General features: G+C 38.9%; 2 protein-coding genes across 4 annotated transcripts in view; one reads left to right on the top strand and one right to left on the bottom strand.

Annotated features, from left to right (window-relative positions):
* The window catches only part of COL28A1 (collagen type XXVIII alpha 1 chain), a 63263-nt gene extending 52961 nt beyond the window's left edge, over window positions 1–10302 (bottom strand). Inside the window, exons 1-6 of one of the 2 annotated variants that reach the window (XM_052693196.1) lie at window positions 10213–10302; window positions 4577–4733; window positions 3483–4042; window positions 2663–2683; window positions 2017–2073; window positions 328–381 (exon numbers count right to left, since the gene is read on the bottom strand). In XM_052693196.1, the coding sequence (XP_052549156.1) occupies window positions 328–381; window positions 2017–2073; window positions 2663–2683; window positions 3483–4042; window positions 4577–4697 (813 nt within the window). In that variant the 5' untranslated portion in view covers window positions 4698–4733; window positions 10213–10302. Of the gene's footprint in view, window positions 1–327; window positions 382–2016; window positions 2074–2662; window positions 2684–3482; window positions 4043–4576; window positions 4734–5609; window positions 5916–10212 lie in introns of those variants that run through there. The other variant, XM_052693195.1, reaches the window with a different exon arrangement.
* Window positions 10303–10408: 106 nt separating this feature from the next.
* On the top strand, window positions 10409–24848 carry MIOS (meiosis regulator for oocyte development). 2 transcript variants are annotated; one of them, XM_052693198.1, is made up of 12 exons: window positions 10409–10555; window positions 10886–11071; window positions 11541–12907; window positions 13112–13210; window positions 14174–14431; window positions 15257–15426; window positions 18039–18104; window positions 18686–18844; window positions 19561–19713; window positions 21009–21213; window positions 22282–22411; window positions 22684–24848. In XM_052693198.1, the coding sequence occupies exons 3-12, from the start codon at window positions 11611–11613 to the stop codon at window positions 22778–22780; spliced, it is 2634 nt and encodes an 877-aa protein (XP_052549158.1). In that variant the 5' UTR covers window positions 10409–10555; window positions 10886–11071; window positions 11541–11610; the 3' UTR covers window positions 22781–24848. The 2 variants fall into 2 exon arrangements, with proteins under 2 accessions (XP_052549158.1, XP_052549157.1); XM_052693197.1 differs by having other exon boundaries at window positions 10886–11027.
* Window positions 24849–24957: the final 109 nt, after the last annotated feature.

Genomic DNA, 24957 nt, shown 5'->3' on the forward strand with positions numbered 1-24957 from the left:
GAAGCAAAGAAACATAACTGAAATCGGCATTGTTCTTTTATTTCTTACTACTACAGTAGAACCTAGAACACTATTCAAGGACTAAAAACTGCCTTTTCTATTTAGAAATATCAGCACTTCCTCACACAATTATGAGCACAATATTCTAGCAGTTTTAACATGGTCTTCTTTTAACAGCTGACTATTAAAGCAGCTAACTGTAAATGTCTCATAGCAAAAGTCAGTTTTTAAACCACACTTTACCATATCTCCTTTGCTATTTTTACCTCTATAGTCTGGACAAAAATAGATAGAAATGTGCCTATATTTTTTAAAAACTCTCTCAACCTTGTTTCCTTTTGGTCCTGGTTCACCTCTTTCCCCTTTGTATCCAGCATCACCCTGAAATAAAGCAGGAGAATGTTATTACAATGGTCAGGATAAAATTTCCAGTTCCTTGGAGGCTACAGATTTGGTGCTGGCAAAATTATTTTGGAATAAGCTAAGGGATAAATTCACACAGAATCAGGTATGGCACACGTGGCACAACTTCCATACGTTTAGAATCATAGAATATTCCAAGTTGGAAGGAATCCATAAGGATCATCTAGTCCAACTCCTGGCTCCACAGAGGACCACAAAAAAAATAAATAAAAAATCAAACTCTATGCCTGAGAGCACTGTCCAAATGCTTTTGAACTCTGGTTCTTGGGACCATGCCCACCACCCTCTGGTGCAGATCCTTTCCCCGACCCCCTGCTGCCCCTCACACAGCTCCATGCCGTACCCTCGGGCCCTGCTGCTGTCACACAGAGCAGAGCTCAGCGCTGCCCTTTCCCTCCCTTGAGGAGCTGCAGCAGCCACGAGGGCTCCCCTCAGCTCCTCTTCTCCGGGCTCAGCAAAAACCAAGTGAACTCAGTCACTTCTCATATGTCTTCCTCTCTAAACCCTTCACCATCTTTGTACCCCTCCTTTGGACATTCTCCAATAGTTTCACAGCCTTTTTGTGCTTTGGTGCCCTAAACTTCACACAGTACTTGATGTGAGGCCACAGTGTAGCAGAGAGCAGGATGATCACTTTCCTTACCCGGTGGCAGTGCTGGACCTGATACCCCCCAGGGTATGGTTGGCCCTTTTGGCTGCCAGGGCACACAGCTGGCTGACATACAACTTGCTGTTAAACAAGACCCCAGATTCCTTTCTCTGGGGCTGTTGTCCAGTGTCTCATCCCCTGTCTACATAGCAAGGGCTGCCCCATCCTAGGTGCAAAATTTGGCACTTGCTCTTGTTAGTCTTTGGGTGGTTGGTGATTGCCCAGCTCTTTAATTATCCTGGATCTCACTGTAAGGCCTTCCCACCCTCGACAGAGTTAGTATCATTGTCAAACTTGTTCAGAACAACTTCTAGTCCTACATCCAAGTCATTTACAAAAACATTAAAGAGAAGTGGCCCTAAAATGAAGCCCTTAAGTGTTTGATCAGTTGCTCATTGTGTAGGGAGAAAGGCAAAACCCTTCATATGTACCTTGTCTGTCTCTGGGAGAGCTATTAAAGGTACAAAAACGTTCAGAGGTCACACACTCTGTTCTTTGCCTAGGCCAAGAAGCTGTTATGTTCTGAAGTGTTACAAGAGAGTGGTAGAGGAAGAGTTTTAGAACTTTCTTCACATAAGCCAGCATTTTCTGGTAGAAATAAATCTTTGTCTAACAGACCTTTGCTTCCATATTGCAGGTTTCTAGGATAACTTTTTGAGTTTGAAAATAATGCACCTTTTTAACCGTGGTGTTTATCTAGTAATATAAAGATATGTCCATGACAGCATGTGAGTACAGACATTTTTTTGTTTGAGCTCTGAAAATGGCAGCAGCCTTTCCAGAGATGTCAGTGACATACTATGATACCCTGCTTCTGTTTTACCATGTATGCACAGAAAATACCTTGATTTATAAACACACGAACCAATTATAATACAGTGCAACATTGATCACAATGATTAAAATGCAAATTCTCAAAGTTTTTCACATGAATGCATACTTACAGGATCACCTTTGTCTCCTTTTATTCCCATTTCACAGACACAGTTCTTCTGCATACACTAAAGGGTTATTAGAAACATTATGTAAACATTTTCAAATGTGTTATTTCAGATTTCTTAAGTAAAAACTCTGCTTTTGCCTGCTGACATGAGAAAACATTAGAAAACATAAAATACATGATATATTAATAAATATTTCTTTTAGAATCAACATTACAGTTCAGTATAGCCTAACCAAAATCAGTTGTTTGAATTCCAGACTTCATTTATAACACAATCAGTTACTGATGTAATTACAGATACTTAAAGCTGCATATACACACTGTAAAGTACTGTGAAACTTTATATGTTTTTTGGGTAATTCTGACATTGCTGTTGTTTTTAGTGAGACAACTAATGAACTTTCACATATTGTAGTGTTTCTATTGTGATTCAGAAGGAAAAGTTTTGTATGCTACCAATACTACCAAATGGAAGTCGAAGATTTATCAGGAACAGGGTGGGAGAAGTTATACACAGGAAAGGAGGGGTGATTCATTCTGCAACACTGCTGCTTTACAAGAGAAACAGATATCAGGAGGACAAGATACCATCTAGTATTAATAAGAGTAACCAAGAGTAAGAGGAGTAAAACTCAAAAAAAACCTACTTTCTTCCGAAGTAAGGCTTCCTGTAGGAAAAACAAAACAAAACAAAATGTATTATTTCTGCATAGAACTCATTTAACAGTGTACTAATTTAACTATTTTCCCTCTCTGGTTTACAGAATTCCCAAGGTAAATGAAAAAGAATATAAACACCTTCACCTGTCACCATTGGTAAGAACACTAGTCTATGAAACTAGTCACATTGAAATGATTCTTCATTATGAGTAGGGGGGGGTGCTCCACATGCCCTATAATGACCAGAAAGTAACTAGACAGGTAAAGAGACAATATTAAAAATCAAAGGTAAAAAGGGGAATATGAAAGATTAAGGAAAGGCCTTACTGTGGAAGCTTTTGCTAAAATAATACATAGAGGAAGGTCTCAATGTTTTATCAGTGTTATGCACGATAGCACCAGTAAACTGTTAAAGTTTTACCATATGCTCAGAGACACACTGCTTGTGCTGGGGAATACCCTGTCCCTTCACTGCTGTGCTATCGTTATTCAAGCACACAAATCCTTGGAAAGTGGCTGGAAAGAAGCAGCCAACTTGATCCTGACTCTTGGTTTACCACAGAGACATGAACTACAAAAATACTCCTTCCAACAGCACCATTCCCTGAGATCTCTTCGATGAATTTTTGATTTGCAAACACATCAATTCATAGGGGCAAAATATATACCTGTAAAGGGAGGAATATTTTAGAAGTGTCTTTTGTACTTCACTGCAAATCTCTGCACTGCCTTCAGGACTAACTTGACAAAGTTAAAGGAAATTGGCCATGGATAGATGTGGGACCATATTACATCAGCATTACTCACCAATTCCAATGCTACATCAACTATCAGGTTTTCATCATCCAGGCATAAGACACGTTTAAAGGATGAATCACCAGATATCAAGCGCAATTTTTCTTCCTTTACATTTTTCTTGGAAAGGCCGATGGTAAAAAAGTGTATTCCAAGACTCCTTGCAGCAGTGGCTATACCCTGGACATCTGGGCTGTTTGGATGATCCACACCATCAGTCATCAGAAAAGCCACTTTTATACTTCTCTCCCGACCTTCATTTTTGAACAGCCGAGTGGCGTTGGAAATCGCATAATAGGAGTAGGTGCCCTGGCCAATGTAGACCAGAGCCCTGATTTTCTCTTTAAAATTCTGCACATTTTTCCATGCAATAAAAGGATGATCAATGTTGACTGTGCTGCTGAACTGCATGCCTGCTAGTTTGACGTTGTACTTCTGAGATTTAACTGGCTTCATCTGGAAAATGTTGTCAGTTAAGCTTAGAACAAAATTCTTCTGTAAACCAAACAACTGATTTTTGGCACTCTCTGAACTGTCCACGATAAAGACTATGTCAACGAGACACAAATCACCTGCAGGGGAACAAGGAAGTTAAATCTATGAATGATGGGCACATCTGCATTACAGACTCTCTGCAACAATCCCAATCTTCAAACCATTCTCCCAAAATTCCTGTCTTTTCAGTATTGTTCTGAAGAGAATTTCATTGTGAATGGCAATAAATTCTATTAAAGTCCAGTATTTAAATTTAATTTACTTTTATTTATATCAGAATTATTAAAGACAATCTGCAGACAAGCACTTTCAAAGTAAGTTCTTAATGGGATTGGTTCAGAATTTTAACTGGTTTTGCACACAAAGTACAAATTTTCCACGTGCAATTTCAAAATGAAAAATAGGTGCCTTATCATTTAAAAGAGAAACATGTGTCAATTGAAATAATCGGGCAAATTGTAATGCCTAGCCAAGAAAATGCAGGATGCAGCTCAGCATCTGTGGTTATCAGTAATCAAAATAAATTACATTTATGAATGTATTCATATTTATTCTTAAACATGAGGACACATGCAGTATGGTCAACTCAGATATTTAGGAAAAGGTTTCACCTTCATCACTTTGCACAACAGAATAAGACTTTTTCCCTTTCTTTTTATCTTGTCCTTCTGCTATCTGGTTTGTTGCCACAGCCAGAAGTAGAAAGCAAAAGAAAGAATGTTTTTTCCTCATAATGACGTTTATCCCAAATTAGATGACTTTTGCTTCCTGTTAAAAGAAAAAAATAATCTGTGAACACTTCATGAGTAAATACAAATAAACTAGCACACATATTTACAGACAGAATACACGTTTGTGGGAAGCACAATTCTAGAGGCAACTTCTTAAAAACACTTATAAAAAGTAATCACGTATGTGATTTAAGCATAGCAGCCAGTGCAATCCCAACTGGAGCTCCAGTTTATATTAGAATGTGTTCTGTTAGAGGAGATTTATGGGTAGAACACAGTGCCCACTTTTCAGTTTTAAAAACATCAGTGCTATCTTTAACTTCCAGTTGATATTACAACAAAGTAAGGTAAAAGAAATTGCCATTAATTAATGTTGCTGTCAACATATTTTGCTATTAATATATTTGTATTAAAATAGCAGAGATATTATGGAAAATAAAAATACAAATAATTTCTAGAAATGTTTAATTGTTAGGAATAAATAGATCTAAGCACTTTAGGATACAAATATATTACCCACAGCTGGAGAATTAGCATGAATGACTTATAAAAAAACCAATGGCTTAGCAGTGAAATTCAGTACATGAGTGTGTCATTAATGTACATTATTATAACAGAATGTGTGCAATGTTGTCTGAAAAAACAGTAATCTATTATGACAGCATACACTAAAAAAGTGAATACTGCAATATTTAAGATAGTGACTTAACATAGTTCTAGAGAAAACTGTACTCCATTAAAAATCAATTTTTAAAAGCCTTTAATTCACAGTAATTTGAAACACCATTAATAATGGTAACCAATAATATCTCAAATTTAACTATTCTTCCTAAGCACTACCTTCCATTCCATCAAGCAGTTACATCTTTAGAATCTATCAGTGTCATTCTCTACAGGTACAAAAGTCTCTTACCTTCAAAGGTATTCAAAGGGCAAACTGGGGATAGAATGAGCTGTCAGCATAGAAAACGTCCAGTAGGTTTACACAGTATGGAAAAACAAAGAAAACTGCAAATAAATAGCCCATCCACTTGTAAACGACTCTATCTTGCCTCAAGATCTTTTATGGTCCATTATTCCTGGTCAGTTGGCCAAAATTTAAATGAAAACACTCAGGCATTTTGCCAGTGCTGAGTGGGAGACCAAGTCACTCTGTTAAAGGGACAGAGTCAGCCCAGGAGCACGAATACTTTCCGTTTTTACACAGCTGAACTTTCAGCTAAAACACTTGCTCCTAAACAATTTACATCCTTACCTATCAACCCTGTCAGCCACACTTCTTTAGCTTCTCCAAGCAGCAGTGGCTACACAAGAGATGTGACATTAGCATAGCATCCCTTACAGCCTGAGCTCAGGCTTGAAGAGGAGAACTTGGGTGCACTGCAGTAAAGAGAAATACTGGGAGGACTGAAGTTACCACTGAGTGTCTGGGAGTAAAGAGGATGTACAACCCAAAGGAAGGTAGCATTTGTTTCATTGTTTCACAAACAAATCGCAAGGCACATATAAATCTGGATGCAATATTATTTTCTCCTTGAAAGAAAATAATTGTGATCAGGGAGGGAAAGAAATAATAAGTTCCAGAGAATTCGAAAATTCAGATTACCTTCAGATTCTGCACTATGAATGCATTTAAATGCCTAAAAGGCCAAAATAGGAGGCATTACTTATAGAGCTGCCCTTGTACATTTTAAATTGGCAAATGTATATACAGATGACAAGTTCTAAATCCCTTTGGGCATAACTTTCACACAAAACAGCTTTAACCTCTTTGAAAACATAGGCACTTAATCCCTAGTGTGCCATAGCAGCTCACTGTATCCACTGCAGCTACTGACCTTTTGCACTCCACCTCTCAGAGCTCCCTTACCAGGGCAGATAACCCCTCCAGATTGAAATAGGGGATAATAAGACTTTGGTCAATAAACTTCACATTATCGTTCATGATCTGAGAGAATGTGGATACTGTCTGATATTTGAGTTACAGCGACTCAAATGGCACAGTAAAGAAACAGAAAGAGGTGACAAAGACAAGAGAGATTCTAGATGAAGGGAGATAAGAAAGTGACAATTCTTTCACTTGGATAGCCACATCTGAATGTGAGTATGATACAGATCTACAAAAGCAAGAAAAAAGGTGAATACTGTATAGCACAAGAATATAATATGTCAAAAGATGTTTTGGTTCTGCTTGATCAATGATATCAACCAGATTTGAATGCCCTAAATTTTCATTTTTTTCCCCCCAGTATGTCCTTCACACAGTAAGAATGACAACATTCCCTTGAATACACTGTAGATTTTTATATCCTGTTAGGAAACAGAGCAATTTGATGCAATTTGAAGTACACACTTTAAGCCTAATGCCTGAGGTATATTTAGTCAGTGACATTCTTATTCATGCTTCATGTAACATATAGTCTTCAAAAATAAGACTGCAATATACCAAGCAAATGATCATTTAGCTGCTGAGTTAAATTGTGTGTAACATATAAAATAAAGAGGTATTATTTATGCTGTCTAAATTCTGCCCTCTGGTGTATCTACATGATTATGCACTGCAATAAGTTTGGGCGTCTTATTCAGCCTTGAATCAGGACACAATTAGCAAACAAAATTACTGTAAAACACAAGGTCCATATGTACGAAATAACATAAGCCTATGGTATAAGAGTATAACACACATTCCTTTGTAATAGAAAGTGAAAGCTGAAGACTAAGATAGTAAAAGACTGAGATGCTGGGCTTCATGAGAGAAAATATCTCTTGGAATAACTGATTGCACTCCTTCGTCCCTGTCTGATCTGGATAAACTAAATACTCATTTCAGATATTCTTCTTTTAGATACCCAGACAGGGAGCCTCAGGACCTGATGTTCTGTTCCCTACAAAGTCAACGGTTGCTCAAAGCGACCAGTGGATGCATCAGCAAATTAATACAACCTACTGAAGGACTTCCTTCAGAGCTTGGAGTTTTCAGGGAATTGAAATGACAACCTAATTGTGACACTCTGGAATACACGTGAACAACCTGTTCTTCAAATTACTGCATTAAAGAAACCTGTTCATTTATGTTCTCTGTGTAATGCTCCAATATCAACATTTGCAGCGACTCGACTTTCTACCACCTCTCCCTGCTCACATTCTCATGGCCACCACATAAAAGGCAACAACTACCAATTACACTGCAATTCAGTAGTGTGCTTATACTGTCATGAGATCTCAAGAAGTGATCAAGATGTCAGATATTTAAGCTCCTCATTCCCACATATCTAAAGAACTTCCTCTTAAAATCAAAGCTAGATAATGCAACTATAGGTGGTTACTGAAAACAGATGGGAACAAGTCAGTATGTCTGACTTCAACAGTACCAAAGGAAGTAGATTACTGAAGAATGAATAGGCAGTGAAATAAGCACAAAAATACAGGCTGCCAATGTTGCTTTGATATATGATATACTACCCTAATTGAATTACTCTTACTTTTTCCATAAATTTTAGCCTGCTTTATTTATCAAAACCATTACTAAGTTCCTAAAGATGACCATTATTACAGAAAAAGGAGCTGTGTTTCCATGCAAGATGTGATTTCTACTTCCAAAAATGAAATTTGGCCTTTTTAAAGTACAGCTCAGTAGCTAAGTCAATAGCTGGAATCATAATTTAGCTTGGAATGCCACCTTGTGCAAATACAAAAATCTATGAATCACATCAGTTTTAGTTTCAAAACTTAGGAAATTGAATTTGATGTTTTAGAAAATGAGCATATTTATTAAAATCGTAGTTTGAAAGATTCAGATAGAAACATACTGCAACCAGTTCCTTAGGCTCATGATTCCCTGTGGTGGGGAGTCCTAGAGGACCACGAAGACCAGGAGAGCAAGGCTCTCCCTGAAGATATAAAAACAATTAAGAGAGTGCTATTGTGGGTGAGGGGTTTTGAGGTTAAAAGCATTATTTTAAAAAGAAATTCTTCACTGTTCGTATTTTGGAGAAGTATACTTTGGAAGGTACATTGCTTGAGCAGAAAAAAGAAGGTAAAATAAGGAAGTACAGGCTTTAGTTCATATGCAATTCTGTATGTTCAAACTGTAATCCCTTGAATAATGTAATCCTATTATAAACAACTCCAACTGTAATGGGGAAAATGTCTTGGAAAGAGGGAAGTTAGAGAAACTAATTCCAATTCTGTTTCAGAGAAAGGAGTCTTATTGTTTACACATGAATTCAAAGTCTGACATACCTAATCTTTGTCCAGTATTTTGGCCAAAACTCTCTTAACTTGGTCCATACTTGCAGTTTCCAGGCTCCTGTATCAATTTTTGTGCCTGTACCTTCTCACCTTCTTCAATTTTTCATGGTCTATCTCTAAACAGCCTTGGCCTCCTGTCAGCCATTCTGGGAGGTGCCCCACTGCCCCTGACAGGTCTGCTAAACTCAGCAGGGTGCACCTCTCCTATTCATGGTAGCCAGAGACCCCTGAAAGGTGATGGCTCCTGAATGAGCCCCCAGACTGTGAGAAATAACTCAAATGATTTTTCAGAGACCGGATCTCTTGTGAAGAAGTTTTAACTTGTGATTGCAATGGCAGACATCCAGCAAGCAGGAGCACACAACCACAAAAAAAAAAATAAAATCACAGCCTTATATCCCCTACTGACTGACACCAAGAATTCCTCCCATTTCCTTGTTGATTGAATACTCCAGGTTCACAATCTACCCAACACTTGCTGTTGTATTTACAGCTTGATCCCATCAACCTTGGACCTCTCTCTCATTCTTGCCTCATAAACTATTACCTCTTGCTTATGGTGTTTGTGCCATCCATTTCCCTAATCTTGACAGCTGAGCCTCTCACTATCTGCTCATCTGTTTGTCTAAGAGTACCCTAGCTTGTATATGAGGTTGGGAAAAAACCCCACAATTTTAACTTTCACAGCTCCAAGGACACACTGCTGGCTCATACCCCACTGCCTTGCCTATTATTTTCAGTAGGGCTCCGCTCTATCCTAACATCCCTCAGACTGTACTGATAGTGCAGGTTGCCACAGCACAGGTGTAAGATTTGCACTGGGATTTGATGAACATCATGATGTTCATCTGGGCCTGCTGCTCAGCCTGTTTCGGTCTCTGAATGACATCCCATCCATGGGGCACATCAGCTGTACCACACAGCTTGGTGTTGACAGGAAACAGTGAACAGTTTATTCAGATAATAACACCTTCTCACAGTGGGTATAAACTGAAGGACAGAATGCTTGTGTAAATGAAAGCTCAAGAACAAGAATGTGGGAGCTGAAGGAATTTGGTGTCAAGTAAAGATAAGAAAGCAGAAAGATAAGACATCAAAACAGATGCCTCAGCTCAGCGCAACACTGTTGGTTTACCTCTCATTAAAAGTTAGAAGTTGACAGTGAGGATGACTACTAGCCTTCATTCAAAGACCACGAGATGGAGCTCAGAGACGCTCTACATTTTAGGACGCGTGCTCGGGGAAGTTGGACAGGATTTACTCACATGTTGCCGTCACTGAGATACTCAGAAAACAGAGCTACTGCAGCCCGCCCCAGCAGCAGAGGCGCGCAGCGCACCCACCTCCAGTAGGGGCGGGGCGCTGTGGTGCCGCTGCGTGACGTCACCACGCCAATCACCAGAACACTCCCAACACGGAAGTGAGAGCGCGCTCTCGACTACCGGAAGGAGCTGTGCGGAAGGGCGTTCATCGCGCGCCGGAAGTGCAGTTGTTGTCCTTTCCCCGCCGCCCCGCAGCCGGGAGCGGAGCCCTGCTGTCGTTTGTCCCCGCCGCCGGAGGCTCCGGCTGGCCGCGGGTCGCGCCACGGCGGTGTCGCAGCGTTCGAGGGTGGGTGAGCGGCCGCCGCGCCCGGGGACGGGTGGGGGTTGGCTGCTGCTCTTGCTACGGGCTGGCCCTGCTGCCGCGACGTCTCTGCGGGCCTCGGCGGCTTCCTCGTTCCCGCAGAGCGGGGCGGCGGTGAGGCGGGCCGGACTCCGGACCGAGTAGGGGCTGGGCTGAGGCGGGAGGAGGGGAGCGCTGGGAGCCGACAGCGGGTGTGGAGAGGAGGCCCGGTGGCAGCAAGTGATGCTTCTTTCTGCCTTTTCCCAATACGGTAAATCTTTTGTTTTTCCCAGCGGTAAGAAAAATTTGTAGGAATCACAAGGTCGTTTCCTGTAGGAGCGTGTAAGGATTCTGGACGTGGGGCTCCTGCAGGAATCAGTGGAACTGACAACAACGTGGGTTTATGTGTGCTGCTAGGCCACGTGCAAAGACCTGGTGACAGCAGGGCAGAAGGTGGAACTGGGAGCAGCAGAAGGAGGTGATGTATGTAAAGCTTTATAGTTACAGAAATCTTCAAGTAGGGTAAGCCTTTGTAGGTTATAGATGGAACTTTAAACAAGGCAGACAGACTCTAATATCTGTGAATTAGTGCATTTCAATTAGGCAGAGACATTTACTACTACGTGTTTTAGGGATTGGCCCTTTCCTGGCAGCACATCCACACATCACTCTGTATCGTGTTTTGGTTGATGCTGTCTTCCATAATAAGCAATACTGGTATTGCTGGAGGTTGTGAACACACTGCTGTTGGTTTGTAGGTGGCTGTGTGGTTTCTGCACCAGTCAGTGTATCTTAGCAAAAACAGGGCATGTCATGGGAAAAGTGGCTTAATGTGAGAAATACTTAGTTTTGGCTTTAAATGTGTGCACACAATAAACTTGGGCTAAAAGCAATGGAGAAAAATATTCTTTTTTTTTTTTTTAAAATGCTGATCTGAGATGAAAAAAGAATTTGGATTTGATAACATTCCTGCAAATGATTTTCTTAACAGTTTTCGTATGAATGGATGTCACCAGAATCTTCCTACAGCAGTTTAAGTTGTTTGTGAACTCACCTTAAACATGAGTGGCTCCAAACCTGATATTCTTTGGGCCCCACATCACGTCGACCGTTTTGTTGTGTGTGATTCAGAATTGAGCCTTTATCACATTGAATCTGCTGTAAGTTCAGAACTCAAGGCAGGGTCCTTGCGTTTATCAGAAGAAACTACTGCCACGCTGTTGTCAATAAATTCGGATACACCGTATATGAAATGTGTGGCTTGGTATCCCAAGTATGATCCTGAATGTCTTCTTGCTGTTGGACAGGCCAATGGTCGAGTGGTGCTTACGAGCCTTGGTCAAGATCACAACTCAAAATCTAAAGATTTGATAGGGAAAGAGTTTGTTCCCAAGCACGCGCGACAGTGCAACACTCTAGCATGGAACCCGCTAGATAGTAATTGGCTTGCTGCTGGATTAGATAAACACCGGGCTGACTTTTCAGTATTGATCTGGGATATCAGTAGCAAATATGCTCCAGAGACTGCAGTTGCTACAGAGAAAGTGAGACTTTCAACAGGAGATCCAGAAGCAGGACTAGTGGTAACAAAGCCACTTTATGAGTTAGGGCAGAACGATGCTTGTCTCTCCCTTTGTTGGCTTCCACGGGATCAGAAGCTTCTTTTAGCTGGAATGCATCGCAATCTGGCTATCTTTGATCTGAGGAATACAAGCCAAAAAATATTTGTAAATACCAAGGCTGTCCAAGGAGTGACTGTTGATCCGTATTTCCATGATCGTGTAGCTTCCTTCTATGAAGGCCAAGTTGCCATATGGGATTTAAGAAAGTTTGAAAAGCCAGTTCTGACATTGACAGAGCAACCAAAACCTTTAACAAAAGTCGCATGGTGTCCAACAAGGACAGGACTGTTAGCTACTTTAACAAGGGATAGTAATATCATTAGGCTGTATGACATGCAGCATACTCCCACGCCTATTGGAGATGAAACTGAGCCTACAATAATTGAAAGAAGTGTCCAACCGTGTGAAAACTACATTGCCTCATTTGCCTGGCATCCCACAAGTCAAAATCGAATGGTGGTAGTGACTCCCAATAGAACTATGTCTGACTTTACAGTTTTTGAAAGAATTTCTCTTGCATGGAGTCCAGTGACATCCTTAATGTGGGCTTGTGGGCGACACTTATATGAGTGTACAGAAGAAGGAAAGGCCAGCTCCTTGGAAAAGGATATAGCGACCAAAATGCGGCTCCGAGCTTTATCAAGGTATGGCCTTGATACTGAACAAGTTTGGAGAAATCACCTTCTAGCTGGAAATGAAGATCCTCAGCTGAAATCACTTTGGTACACTCTGCACTATATCCTTTATTTTACTGTGGTTTATATTTTAAAGAAGTAATGCACCCCTTTAAGCATGAACGGGTTGTGTGAAATGTGTAAAAGTCTAAATACAATGCAGTGTCCTGTGAAAGGCCTGTGTTAAGAGAATATGAGTTTTAACTTTGAAGAAGTGTTTTTTCAAATTCTTGGGAAAAAAATAAGCTTCCTATACATATAAATACTTATGAAGCAGTATACTGAAGATATGGATCAAAAACTTACAGGAAACAAAGGCCCCCTAGTTTATGCTGGCATTAAGTCAATTGTGAAGTCATCTTTGGGTAAGAATGTTCTAACTTTGATAAGTTATATTACAGTATATTTATAAAATGAAGCACTCACGACTTTGTCTTTAAAAATTGTTGAAGGAGGCTGCAGAAATAAAGTGTATCAGTCTGTATTTTAATATATATTGTAAATATCGTAAGTGAACAGTTTATATTACAGTGATTTCCTGAATTGTTTGTTTTCTTTGAAGATCATCAGTAGAACAAAATAACCTCAGAGGTAGAACTTCATCTGAGCTGTTTCAAACATTTAGCTGTTGACTATGGCACCAAAAGGTCTTGCTCCCTGCATAACTATTTGTTGTATTTTTCAAAGTTTTACATGGGAGTATAGTTCTAGAAAGCTAACTTTACTGTAGCCAAAGTACATTTGTATGTTTAGAGAGGCTACATTATTTTGAAGTGGCAGTCATTCGTTGTGTATCACATTACGTCTCTTAAGCTGAGTTATTTTTTAGGGGATTCTTACTTGAATCTTTTCCTCTCTATTCATCAGGTGTCTTATTAATATTTGATCTGCTTCATTGCGGGGGGGGGGGGGGGCAGGGGGCAGGGGCGGGGGAAATAACAAAAGCAACTCTTGAGTGTTGGGAATGTTTCTAGCACATTGATGCTTGCTGAGGAGAACTGGTAGAGCAGGTGCTTGACTGTATTTTCAAATTGAATGCACTGATCAGTCCTGTCTTGGTAACAGGAACCTCCACAATCTTAGGGTGAAGAGGAAAGAAAGACAGACTTAGGGAGTAAGTGTCAAGTTTAGATGTGTGACTTTTAGGAGATCAGAATAAAATGATTTGCTATCTGCTGCTCCTTACCATGTAGTTATTATTGATGTTAATTGAGTAGTAAAGTGGGATACTTGGCTTTTATGTTCTGTTTTATGATTGAAATCAAAGCGTTGCAGTTGCAATTTAGGTTATGGTTTAAGCATAATTTAACATACTGTTCCCATTTTAGGAACAACTGAGAACCTCAGGCACAGCAGGAGTGGATCTGATAGACAGGCAGATATTATTCAGTATCTGAGTGAGGAGAGATCCTTGGCTTTGCAGCTCTGTGGGTGGATAAAGAAGGGAACAGACTTAGATGTGGAACCTTTCTTAAATTCATTGGAACAGGAAGGAGACTGGGAGCGAGCTGCTGCTGTAGCACTGTTCAATTTGGACATACGGCGGGCAATACAAATTCTAAATAAAGGTGCTTCCTCAGGAAAAGGTTTGTATTGTGTTTTGTGTCCTTTCTTTTGGAGGTACATCACCTGAGTAGATGCTTACGGAAACAGGATTTTAGAAGGTGGTGTGGAAAATATGCCAGCTGTCTTTTACAGTACTTATTTGAATTGGCTGTATTGGAGCCTCAGAATCTGACAAATCCTATTATCTCTTCACTCCTCACACTGTAGTATGCTTTGCTATGTAATTAAACCGTTGTAAATATTGATACGTATCACAGAAAGCTTTACACCCAAAAGTAACCCACTCAAAAGTGGTGGGATTTTTTTTCTTTTAATGTAATTGCAGGTGGGTCGGATGTCAGGTCTGCTTCAGTTGGGCTATATGCAGCTTTCTGCCAGTGCAGTGGCTGGAATAACTGAAATAAAATATTCAAAGTTTACAGAAGGCATTAGTTCTGAAATATTGTTTGGGAAAGTCACAATGTATGAAGGTGGATTTAATGATTTTAGAGCTAGTTTTAGTTCCTCCTGGGACTTTGATTTGCATCTGTTCTCTTATTAAATTTAAAATAGTGACTTAGCACCAAAGTATATTGGTATGAGATGAAGAAAACTGTTAAGGTTCTTCTGTTTTTAATATTTTTGGAGGTTGGGGGAGGTGTGTGCATTTTTTGGGTCGGGAGAAGGTTCAGAACAGGGTCTGGCTTTGTTTGAATTAGAAAACAGGAAACATTTTCTGACAGAGTATTTAGATGAAATTAATATAATGATTTTAGGAAACGTATTAACTTCAAACTCTTGTATGTCCTTTTTTTAAAAAAGAAGTCCTGAACTTAAATATTCTTTCATTTTTTTCATTAAACCAGGTGATCTGAACCTTAATGTAGTAGCAATGGCTCTGTCAGGCTATACAGATGAGAAGAACTCACTTTGGAGAGAAATGTGCAGTACTCTAAGACTGCAGTTGAACAATCCCTACCTGTGTGCTATGTTTGCTTTTCTGACAAGTGAGTCTGGTTCATATGATGGTGTTCTGGTGAGTAAATTTGTTAAATTTCTTTAAATAATAGTTATGCATATAAATACGTGGATGTCAGTAAAGTGAGCATCGTGTCTGTGTGAAAACTATATGAAATATGCAGAGGCAGTCAAAACATCCAACATAATTGACACAGTTGTTAGGAGATTTTGTTTATCTTTTTTAGCATGCAATTCTTAAGCCATTAGAAATGTGTTCTCAAAATAACATAAGCTGATAGGAAAAAAGCAGGAGAGAGGTTAATGATCTGGATGTGGGAGTGAGGTACATCCTCAGCAAGTTTGCTGATAATTCTAATGTGGGAGGTGTTGCTGACTAGTTGGAGGGATGACAGATCTTACAAAGGGATCCAGATGGATGGGAGCACTGGGCCATCAGCAATGGCAAGGAGCTTAACAAAGGAAAATGCCAGGTTTGCACCTGGGATGGAACAGTGCTGGATAAAAACAGAAACTGGGGGATGAGTGGCTGGAGAGGAGTTCTGCAGGAAAGGACTTGGGGGTACTGGTGACAGCAATTCAGTACAAGCCAGTAGTGTGCCCTGGCAGCCAAGGAGAAAACTATTTTGAGTGGCATTAAGCACAGCACAGCCAACTGGTCAAAAGAGGTGGTTATCCCTCTGCATATAGCATTAGTACAGCTTCACCTTGAATGCTGTGTGCATTTCTGGGCTCCACAATATGACAATTATGTTAAGGTCCCTTAAAGTATCCAGAGAAGGCATCAATTCTGGGAACAGAGCTGTAAGGTCTATTCTGTGAGGGGAAGCTGAAGGCACCTGGGTTGTCCCAGGTGGACAGGGAGCTGGAGGCTGAAGAAGGCTGGAGAAGAGGAATCCAAGAGGTGGCCAAAAGCTCTCTGCAGCTCCCTGAGGAGCAGAAGGTCTGGACTGTGCTCCTGGGAACTGATGACAGAATGTTCAGGAATGGTACAGAGCTGTGCCAGGGGAGGCTCAGGCTGGATATAAGGAGAAACTTCATCCCTGTGAGGATGGTCAAACACTGGAGCAGTCTTCCTAGTGAGATGGTTGGTGCCACACACCTGTTGATGATCATGAGGCATTTGGGCAGTGCCTTCAATAATGTGCTTTAACTACTGGTTAGCCCAACATAGTTGGACTCAGTGATCTTTGTAGGTCCCTTCCAAATGACGAAAGATGAGAGAATTGGGCTTATTTAGCTTGGAGAAGGGAAGGGTCCAGGGAGACCTCATTGTGACCTTCTAGTACTTGAAGGGAGCATATAAATGGGAGGGGTTTATGACTGTTTACAAGTGTGGGTAGTGATAGGACAAGGGGGAATGGTTTCAAACTGAGACAGGGGAGGCTTGGGTCAGATATTAGGAGTTTTTCACACAGTATAATGATGCACTGGAACAGGTTGCCCAAGGAGGCTGTGGATGCCCCATCCCTGCAGGCATTCAAGGCCAGGCTGGATGTGGCTCTGGGCAGCCTGGTCTGCTGGTTGGTGACCGTGCACGTAGCAGGGGGATTGAAAATGGATGATCTGTGAGGTCCTTTTCATCCCAGGCCATTCTATGATTCTATGAACTGTTCTATTCTAATAAGAGAAATGCAGGAAACAGTAGGTGCAGAGAAGTTTTTGTGATGCTGTCTTTGCGCTGAATTGTATTTCATTTTTTCTTGTTTAATTGTTAAAATATTTTTGGAGTGATGAAATAGTAAACAACTTTATATCTTCTAGAATTGATATAAAGAGGATGCTAAATCTTTAATCATGAGATATTTCACGTTTTGGAGAAGTAACATACTTGATCCTTAGTTAGGGAATAATGGATATGCTTGATTTAACCCACATGTAGAAGAGTAATTGGCCCACAAATGTTAAAGAGAAGGATAACAAAATACGATATATTTAGGCTATTAAATAAGAATAAGGTAAGAATCCCAGAGTAGAAAACATTTTCTGTGAGGAAGAGAGAATGCTCTTGTTCTCTGGGTGTTCGGTAATGATTTTATGTAGGCACAGCTAAGTACTATGGTGAATGTAATCAAGGTGTTTTTTTTCTTGAGTGCCTGATATAGCAAAAGGATTAAAAAGCAGCAAGTAAATGTTGCATGCTGCATGTTGGGTGCCAATATACTTTTGAGAAATTGATGTTTTGGGTATTGTCGTTTTATTATTACTATTTTCTTCAGTTGTGGTTTTAGGAAAACTGAAGTAGTGGGGCTAGGCTTTTTATAAATATGGAAGAAGAAGGGTTGTTTGTTCTACTTTTTGTGACTTATTGAGACTTTTGGCTATATGTGCTAGAAACACTATAGCCTAGCCCTGATTGTAATTATGTGATTTGTAAAACTTCTGTTTACTGTATAGTTTCAAAAAGCACGTACAGTGTATTGTACCAGGCTTTTCTGCCACAGGAGCAGATTGTTCCAGGTAGCCACAGTCTCAGTCTGATGCCTATATCTGAGCATTAACAGATCAGTTGATATTTGGTGTTAGCTTTCTTCTGGTGCATTCTTTGTACGTAATCAAATTCATAATATTAGCTGTACAGTAAGATAAATGATCTGACTTTTAGAAGCAGTGTATTGAAATCTTGTAAGTTGGCATGTGACGGTGATGTTCCCATTTTTCTCTCTTAAGTATGAAAATAATGTGGCAGTACGAGACAGAGTGGCATTTGCTTGCAAGTTCCTCAATGATGCTCAGGTAAGTCTATGGTTACACATTCAAGCAAACTGTTAAGCTGGGGTTTATTTAGTGAGATGAAAATTTGAGGTGGGAAGGTGAAGCAGGGTATCATAAGGGATTTGGTTTTTCCTCACAGTAGGATATAAGCTGTGGTATATTTTTTCTCCCTCTCTCTCTTAATTTTTTTTTTTTTTTTTAAAGTAAATAATGTTCTAGACTTACTCATTTTAAAAATCATATCACATTAGCTAAATGCTTTACTGGACAGTATTTGTATTTGGTGTTTATTTCCAGACATTTACCTTCTCTTGAAAAAAGCCTTTATTTTGCAGTAGGAATGTTTTCCTTTGAATATATAGGAGTGTATGGAAAAACTGGTGATCTCCTCCTTTTTGCTCTTTGCATCAGGAGGTTTAAAGTACACTGACATTTAAATTCTCGGTATATAGTGGATACAGCCATATACATTTTCCTGTACAACATGCAGCAAGCAGTGTGTACTGTTAATACTCTTAAACTTTAAAAAAGTTTTGCTGTGTGCATTAAATTAATTACAGGGGATGTGCGAACAGCAAAAATTAAGTAATTTCTTTTTATAGCTGAACAGATTTATTGAGAAGCTGACGAATGAAATGAAAGATGCTGGGAATTTAGAAGGAATACTGTTGACAGGGCTGACAAAAGATGGTGTGGACTTGATGGAAAGTTACGTTGACAGAACAGGTGATGTCCAGACAGCAAGCTATTGCATGTTACAGGTTAGTGTCTCTCTCAAAAATGAATCTTTACATTAGAGAACTAAACATTGTTTATTTACCATGATTCTTATGAACTAAAAAGTATATTCTGTAGTAAGTTTTGACAATAGATAGCCAGATGATTTTGTGCAGTCATATGAAACACTTGATGATAACTACAAACTTATATATTCAAGCTGTCTCAGTCAGAGAAAGTGAAGACAAGGGGAAGACAGGAAAAGAAAAATAGTTGAGCAGTTGAATAGTTGAACTACTGCTGTGTTTTCTGATAGGTTCAAAATAGGCTTTTTTGCTTCCAGGGTATTGTTAGAGAACTGCTGTAAGGTAGAGGGTTTTTTTGTCTTTGGGTGGATGTTGGTTTTGGTTTTTGTTTTGAGCTTATCTTGGTCCTTACTGGCACAGTTGGAGTTACTACCAGCACTGTGTTTGACTACGTATGTAACCTTAGTAATGGTATGAACTCAGATGTACTACAGAAATGTATAATCTGAGTTTTTAGGAGAACAGCAGCACGAGTATTTTCAACCTGAAAGGCAGACTGAAGAAAACTTTTATCAAATTCGTGTTAAATATTTCCAAATATCATCTCTGTCAATGCAAATTATGCTATTATTTCTTGTATTTTGTATTATGTACTGGTAAAGCCTTTTCAAAAAGTGAATACCTTGTGTTGTGCATATTCAGTATATGTCTGACCATTTTTCCTTTCTCTTTAGGGTTCTCCATCAGAAGTACTTAAGGATGAAAGGGTTCAGTACTGGATTGAGAACTATAGGAATCTTTTAGATGCTTGGAGGTTTTGGCACAAACGTGCAGAATTTGATATCCACAGAAGTAAGCTGGATCCCAGTTCAAAACCTTTAGCTCAGGTAAATGTGATTCTTGCATGAAGAATGACCAATTCAGGAAGGCAATGTGGTACTTAAAAAGAAAAAAATAAATTCCTGGCTGCATCTTGGCTTTCGTGAGGAAAAGAAAGGAAAGGAAAGATTTCAATTAAGGATACTCTAAATCAATGTTTTGTGTTCTATTTGTTGTTTTTATTTATTCATTTTGTTAATATTTTTAAAAATGTTGTTCAGAGGAAGGACTTAACTGTTTTAGTAGGAAGTAAGGAAATAAACAAATTTACATGCATTCTAATCTAGGAAGTGCCATTTTATTCAATCATTATTTGGTGTGTTTTTTCCTAAGTCTTTTCCTGTAACAGAAACTCATCTCTCAGAATCTGTAATGTTTCCACACTTTTTTTCGTGTGAAACTGTGGGTTTTTTTCTTCCAGCATTGAAAAACAAAATGGGAAACTTTTCCTAGTGAGTTCTTCATCATGATGAGGATGGTGCTGAAACTAGGGAAAGAAACCAGGACCAGTTCAAATTGGTTCTCGTTTAACTCAACCTTTGAAGCCTTTGAGTCTGAAGTGAATTGCAGCTTTCCTTATCAGCTCAGAGCATAAGCTAAACTGAAAAATGACACCCTGTTCAAATATTATCTGGTACTGTTTTTACTCAAAATGTTCAGCCTACAGCAACTCCTATTTGCTCATGCCTGCTAATATGTGCATTACAAGCCTTGGGGACTCAAGGATTTCTAAGGAAGGCTGTTTTGAGTCACATTCTTCACAACTTTTTAAAGAGAACTCCATCTATACTGCTCCAAGCGAGAAGGAGTTGAATTTACTGCTCCTGCCTTACATGAACATCAGTAATTCCTACAGAGCTGAAAGTAATGCTTTTCTCTGTATTGTACTCAACTTGTGACATAAGGTATGCAGGTAAAGATTATTAGGCAAATCCTCATGTTGTGGACTCTAAACTGAGTCACTTGAGTAGAGAGATAGAGAGGCCTGTAGACTGAGTAAGCTTAGTTTCTTTAGTTACCTGACATGTAACTTCTTATATTCTAAAATGATATCCCTCCAAGCAGTAACAGTTTTACAGGTTTTTATGTGCTGTTTAAGTACATGGGCAGCATTGAGGCCTACTCCTCAGAACTGCATGTCAAGTCTATAAGCCAAGATGTTAGCAACACCTTCGCAAGACTTTCCAGCGCAGTCTTTAGAACATCTAGTAAATCAAGTCTTCACTAGCTTGAGCAAATTCACTTATAATTATAGTAGAAATTGAAACAAACTGAAAAACTAATGGGCTTTTATTCTCTTTAGGTGTTTGTGAGTTGCAATTTCTGTGGAAAATCAATCTCCTACAGCTGTTCAGCCATTCCTCATCAGGGGCGAGGTTTCAGCCAGTATGGGGTTAGTGGTTCACCAACGAAGTCAAAAGTTACCAGCTGCCCTGGTTGTCGTAAGCCACTTCCTCGCTGTGCACTTTGCTTGATAAATATGGGAACTCCAGTTTCCAGTTGTCCAGGTATAATGTACTCATTGTAAGTTATTCAGCTGGGATCCTCATTAGAGGCCTAATTAGCAGTTCCTGAAAGAAGATCTTCTGTTGCACTTTTTCCTCCTATTTGTACTCATACTGTAAATACTTTAATTAAAGAGAGACTGTAGTAGAGAACACATTTACATCCCATCCAATATTTTGATTAAACCCATATCTTTTTTTTGTGTGTGTGTGTCAGACTGTATGCATGGTTACCTCGTTCTGGCCATTTTTTCCAGTGATATTGGTAGTAGATTTCCACAGCTTAAACAGGAGAAAAAGATTTGGATATTGGGTGCTTGGTGTTATGAGCTTTGACATTGAACTGGGAGATGTGTTTTCTTGGGATGAACTGTTGGGAGCCTGCACGAATCTTGTAATGTGAATCAACTGCTCCTTAATTGGAAGAGGAAATAAATGTAATGTGTATATGTATACTCTCTGTGACTAAATGTGAAAGAATGTATGGGTCCTGCTGGAACAGCTAAGAGATGCTATTGCTAGAATCTCTTGGTTCTGAATTCTTGAACACAGCAGTATACAAGGTCTAAGTAAAATTATTTTTTTCCATATTTTTAGGTCAGTCTTGTTAAAGAGCTATGAGCAGCTGTGCAGTTGTCATCTATATCTCTCTCATTCTTTCACTGCTCAGTGACATGACTTGTTACTGAATTATTCCAACTCATAACTGAGATTTTGCTAATCTTACATATTTTAAAGCAGAACATTCTATGTACAGTAGAACAGGTGCATAATTCACTGGAACATAAATTAATCACTGAAACATAAATCATCACTGAAAGAGATTGTCTGCAAAATTTAATAGGCAAGACCAGCCTGTCTGTAAGGTGTGAGACATTAGCCAAGCAATATAATTCTTGATTCTCCACCAGTTCATATATCTTCAATAATTGCATTGACATCCCTTTTAGAATCAGGTTGCTACTTCACCTGAAGTTCCTATTTCCAAATTCATTTTAACAGTGTTAGTGAGACTGAAATTTAAGCCATTGTGTTTCATTTATCTGTTGTGATGGGTTTGCTTCTGTGCAGGAGGATCCAAGTCAGATGAAAAAGTGGATCTTAGCAAAGACAAGAAGTTAGCCCAGTTCAACAACTGGTTTACTTGGTGTCACAACTGTAGGCATGGTGGACATGCTGGGCATATGCTCAGTTGGTTCAGGTAAGTTGATGTTAAGATCTTTTGCATTTCCCTTCTGTATGCTGCATGAAGTACGATGTGTCTCCTTTGTTGTATCTGCAATTAAAGTGTCTGTATCTAAAAAAACAACAAAAAAAAAACAAAACCAAAGAACAACAACATAGGCTAAGCTTACTACGCTGCAGTTTTCTGTGTGATGCTGCGTTCCTGCACATACTTAAATTTACAGATTGCAAAACGTTTGTTAGCTTTATCTTACCTGCTTTTTCCTTTTCTTTGCTATTGCTATCTAGGGACCATACTGAGTGTCCTGTGTCTGCCTGTTCGTGTAAGTGTATGCAGCTGGATACAACAGGGAATCTTATCCCAGCAGAGACTGTTCAGGTGTAAATATTCCTTGAAAATGTGAGGATCTCTAATGGATGTCCATTCTAGTCCAAGCATACATTTTAGACAGAGGTCGTTTGTTACTTAATGACTGTGAAAAAATAAATTGCTATCAGATGAGTAAAATGATGTGTGTATGACTGTGCATGGTAGAAACTGATAATGGAAATAAGCCTCTGGATTTATCACATGGGCCTCAGCCAGTAGATTTAAGCAGTTAAGGGGCCGGGAGGCTTTGTTGAAATTCAAAGAATTTTAACAACTTGTTCAGGGTAATGTTTTTGGGCCCTTTTATCAGTTTATCAGTTTTTCCAAATAAAGCAGTGTTTATCTGTTGTGCTCAGTGAAAGTAAACCTTCAAAGCAAATGGCGAAAAAGCGTTCTTCAGAGGATGGCAGAACGATGCTGTGGTGCCCTTTCACTGATTGATCACACTTCATTGAATGCAATCGCTTCCTTGTAAGTCAATTAAGAATGTCACTGCTAATTATATTCTAAATAATTTTATTTTACAGGAAAACCTATTTCTTTCTTTTCTCAACTTTTGTTAACAGTAAAGCAATACCTTTGCAATTTGAGAGCTTATTTCACGTGCTGATGTGAATTATAATGCTAAAGAGTCTGGGGAGATTATCCTAGACAAGAGTTCCCTGAAAACTCACGTGTCAGTTTCACTGCAGAGTGCAGACAAATTATTAGAAGTTTGATACGACTGTTTTATTTTTAACATAATACTGTGAAGATCTGAAATCTCAAGACTGGAGACTTGTAAACATTTCAGGTTTAAACTACATACTGAGTTTTGTCTACAAGCATTTTGAATTTTTGGGACTTTCGGATAATCAGGATTTTTTGGCACTTCTGAAATAGACTGGGAAGCGTGAAGTGAACCTATTTAAATCCTGCTTCAGGTCACTGCTGGACACCAGTGTGCCCCTAAAGACTGCACGATTTTATGTCATTGACTGCAAGTGGTAAAAAAAAAAAACATATATGTATGTTACCAGCTGGAATTAAGTATATTTATTAACTTGAGAGTCAATGATATTTTGCTAAAACTGTGCTAGGAGCTAATCAGTATTGTTGTCCTTGATTTTGTAGGCAACAAAATTCATATTAGGGGGGAAAAAACACCTGTTTTAAGGTATGTGAAAATAACATCAGTTTACTTGGTGTGTGTTTATTTACTATTTACTATTAGAAACAGTGTATGAGTTACTTATTACTTGCGTGCTTTGAAATACTAAATGGAATGCTAGCAATAAACTGGCACCATATTGCCAGGACTGTGACATTTGTTGTTTTAAGAAAGAATATATTGTAACATACCACGGGTTCTAAGTGCTCTAATGTAGTTGCAACAAGATAGAAAGTAGAAATGGTGTCTGTGGGTGTACATGACTGCATTTGGAACTTCCAGTCATATTTTCTGATTAATGCTGTACTAGGTCTGCTATACCTACTCTGATCTAAAATTCTTGCCTAATTGACAAAGATATACAGTTAAAATCTAAGAGGTACTTAATACCTGTAGTCAGACTATCATGGAGGAGTGGTTAATGTTTTTTTTTTTCTTGTTGGAATATTTATTTCTAGTATTTTTGCACACTTTGTTTCTGTTGAAGTGGTCTTTAAAATGTTCTCCATTAATAAATGAAAGCTGGGGTTTGATGTATGATACCCTATTTATATGAACACGGGCAATAACACTTTTGCTTTACGGAAGTGAGGATTTGTAAGTGCAAAGGATATATTTTTATTCCTCTCTAGTACCATTGATCAGTAAATTTTCATGATAAATACCATGTCCAGGAACCTAACTGCTTAAAAATGTCTCTTTTTTTAGTGTAAAAAAGAAGGCTCAACTTTTTTTGACTTGACTATACCTGTTTGTTTCAGTTTCTATCATTTCATTAAATAAGTTGCCTACTTTGATGTTCAGCATGTCTTTGAAATGTTTTAGGTTATTAATATGTACATATTCTGGTCCAGTGTAAGTACCAACTTTTGCTGTTGTAATTGGTGTTTGAGCTTTCAGACCAATAATTACACTATTCCTAAAAACTTATAAGAGGTGTACTTAATCATCTTTGTGCTTGTTTTGTTTCTTAATTAGTAAAGCTGTGATTTGGCGAGTTGATTTGTAAGTATGGCTGCAGACATTTCATTATCTACAGATA

This window comes from Tympanuchus pallidicinctus, unplaced genomic scaffold, assembly GCF_026119805.1.
Source record: "Tympanuchus pallidicinctus isolate F22 unplaced genomic scaffold, pur_lepc_1.0 scaffold3, whole genome shotgun sequence".
In the NCBI taxonomy this organism is placed as follows: domain Eukaryota; kingdom Metazoa; phylum Chordata; class Aves; order Galliformes; family Phasianidae; genus Tympanuchus; species Tympanuchus pallidicinctus.

Bases quoted from the DNA above. Each gene is read 5' to 3' on its own strand.
- MIOS (XM_052693198.1), top strand. From the start codon at position 11,611: ATGAGTGGCTCCAAACCTGATATTCTTTGGGCCCCACATCACGTCGAC. The intron at 13,211-14,173 runs GTAAGAATGTTC...TTCCCATTTTAG, and splicing joins AATTGTGAAGTCATCTTTGG to GAACAACTGAGAACCTCAGG. The intron at 18,845-19,560 runs GTTAGTGTCTCT...CTTTCTCTTTAG, and splicing joins CAAGCTATTGCATGTTACAG to GGTTCTCCATCAGAAGTACT.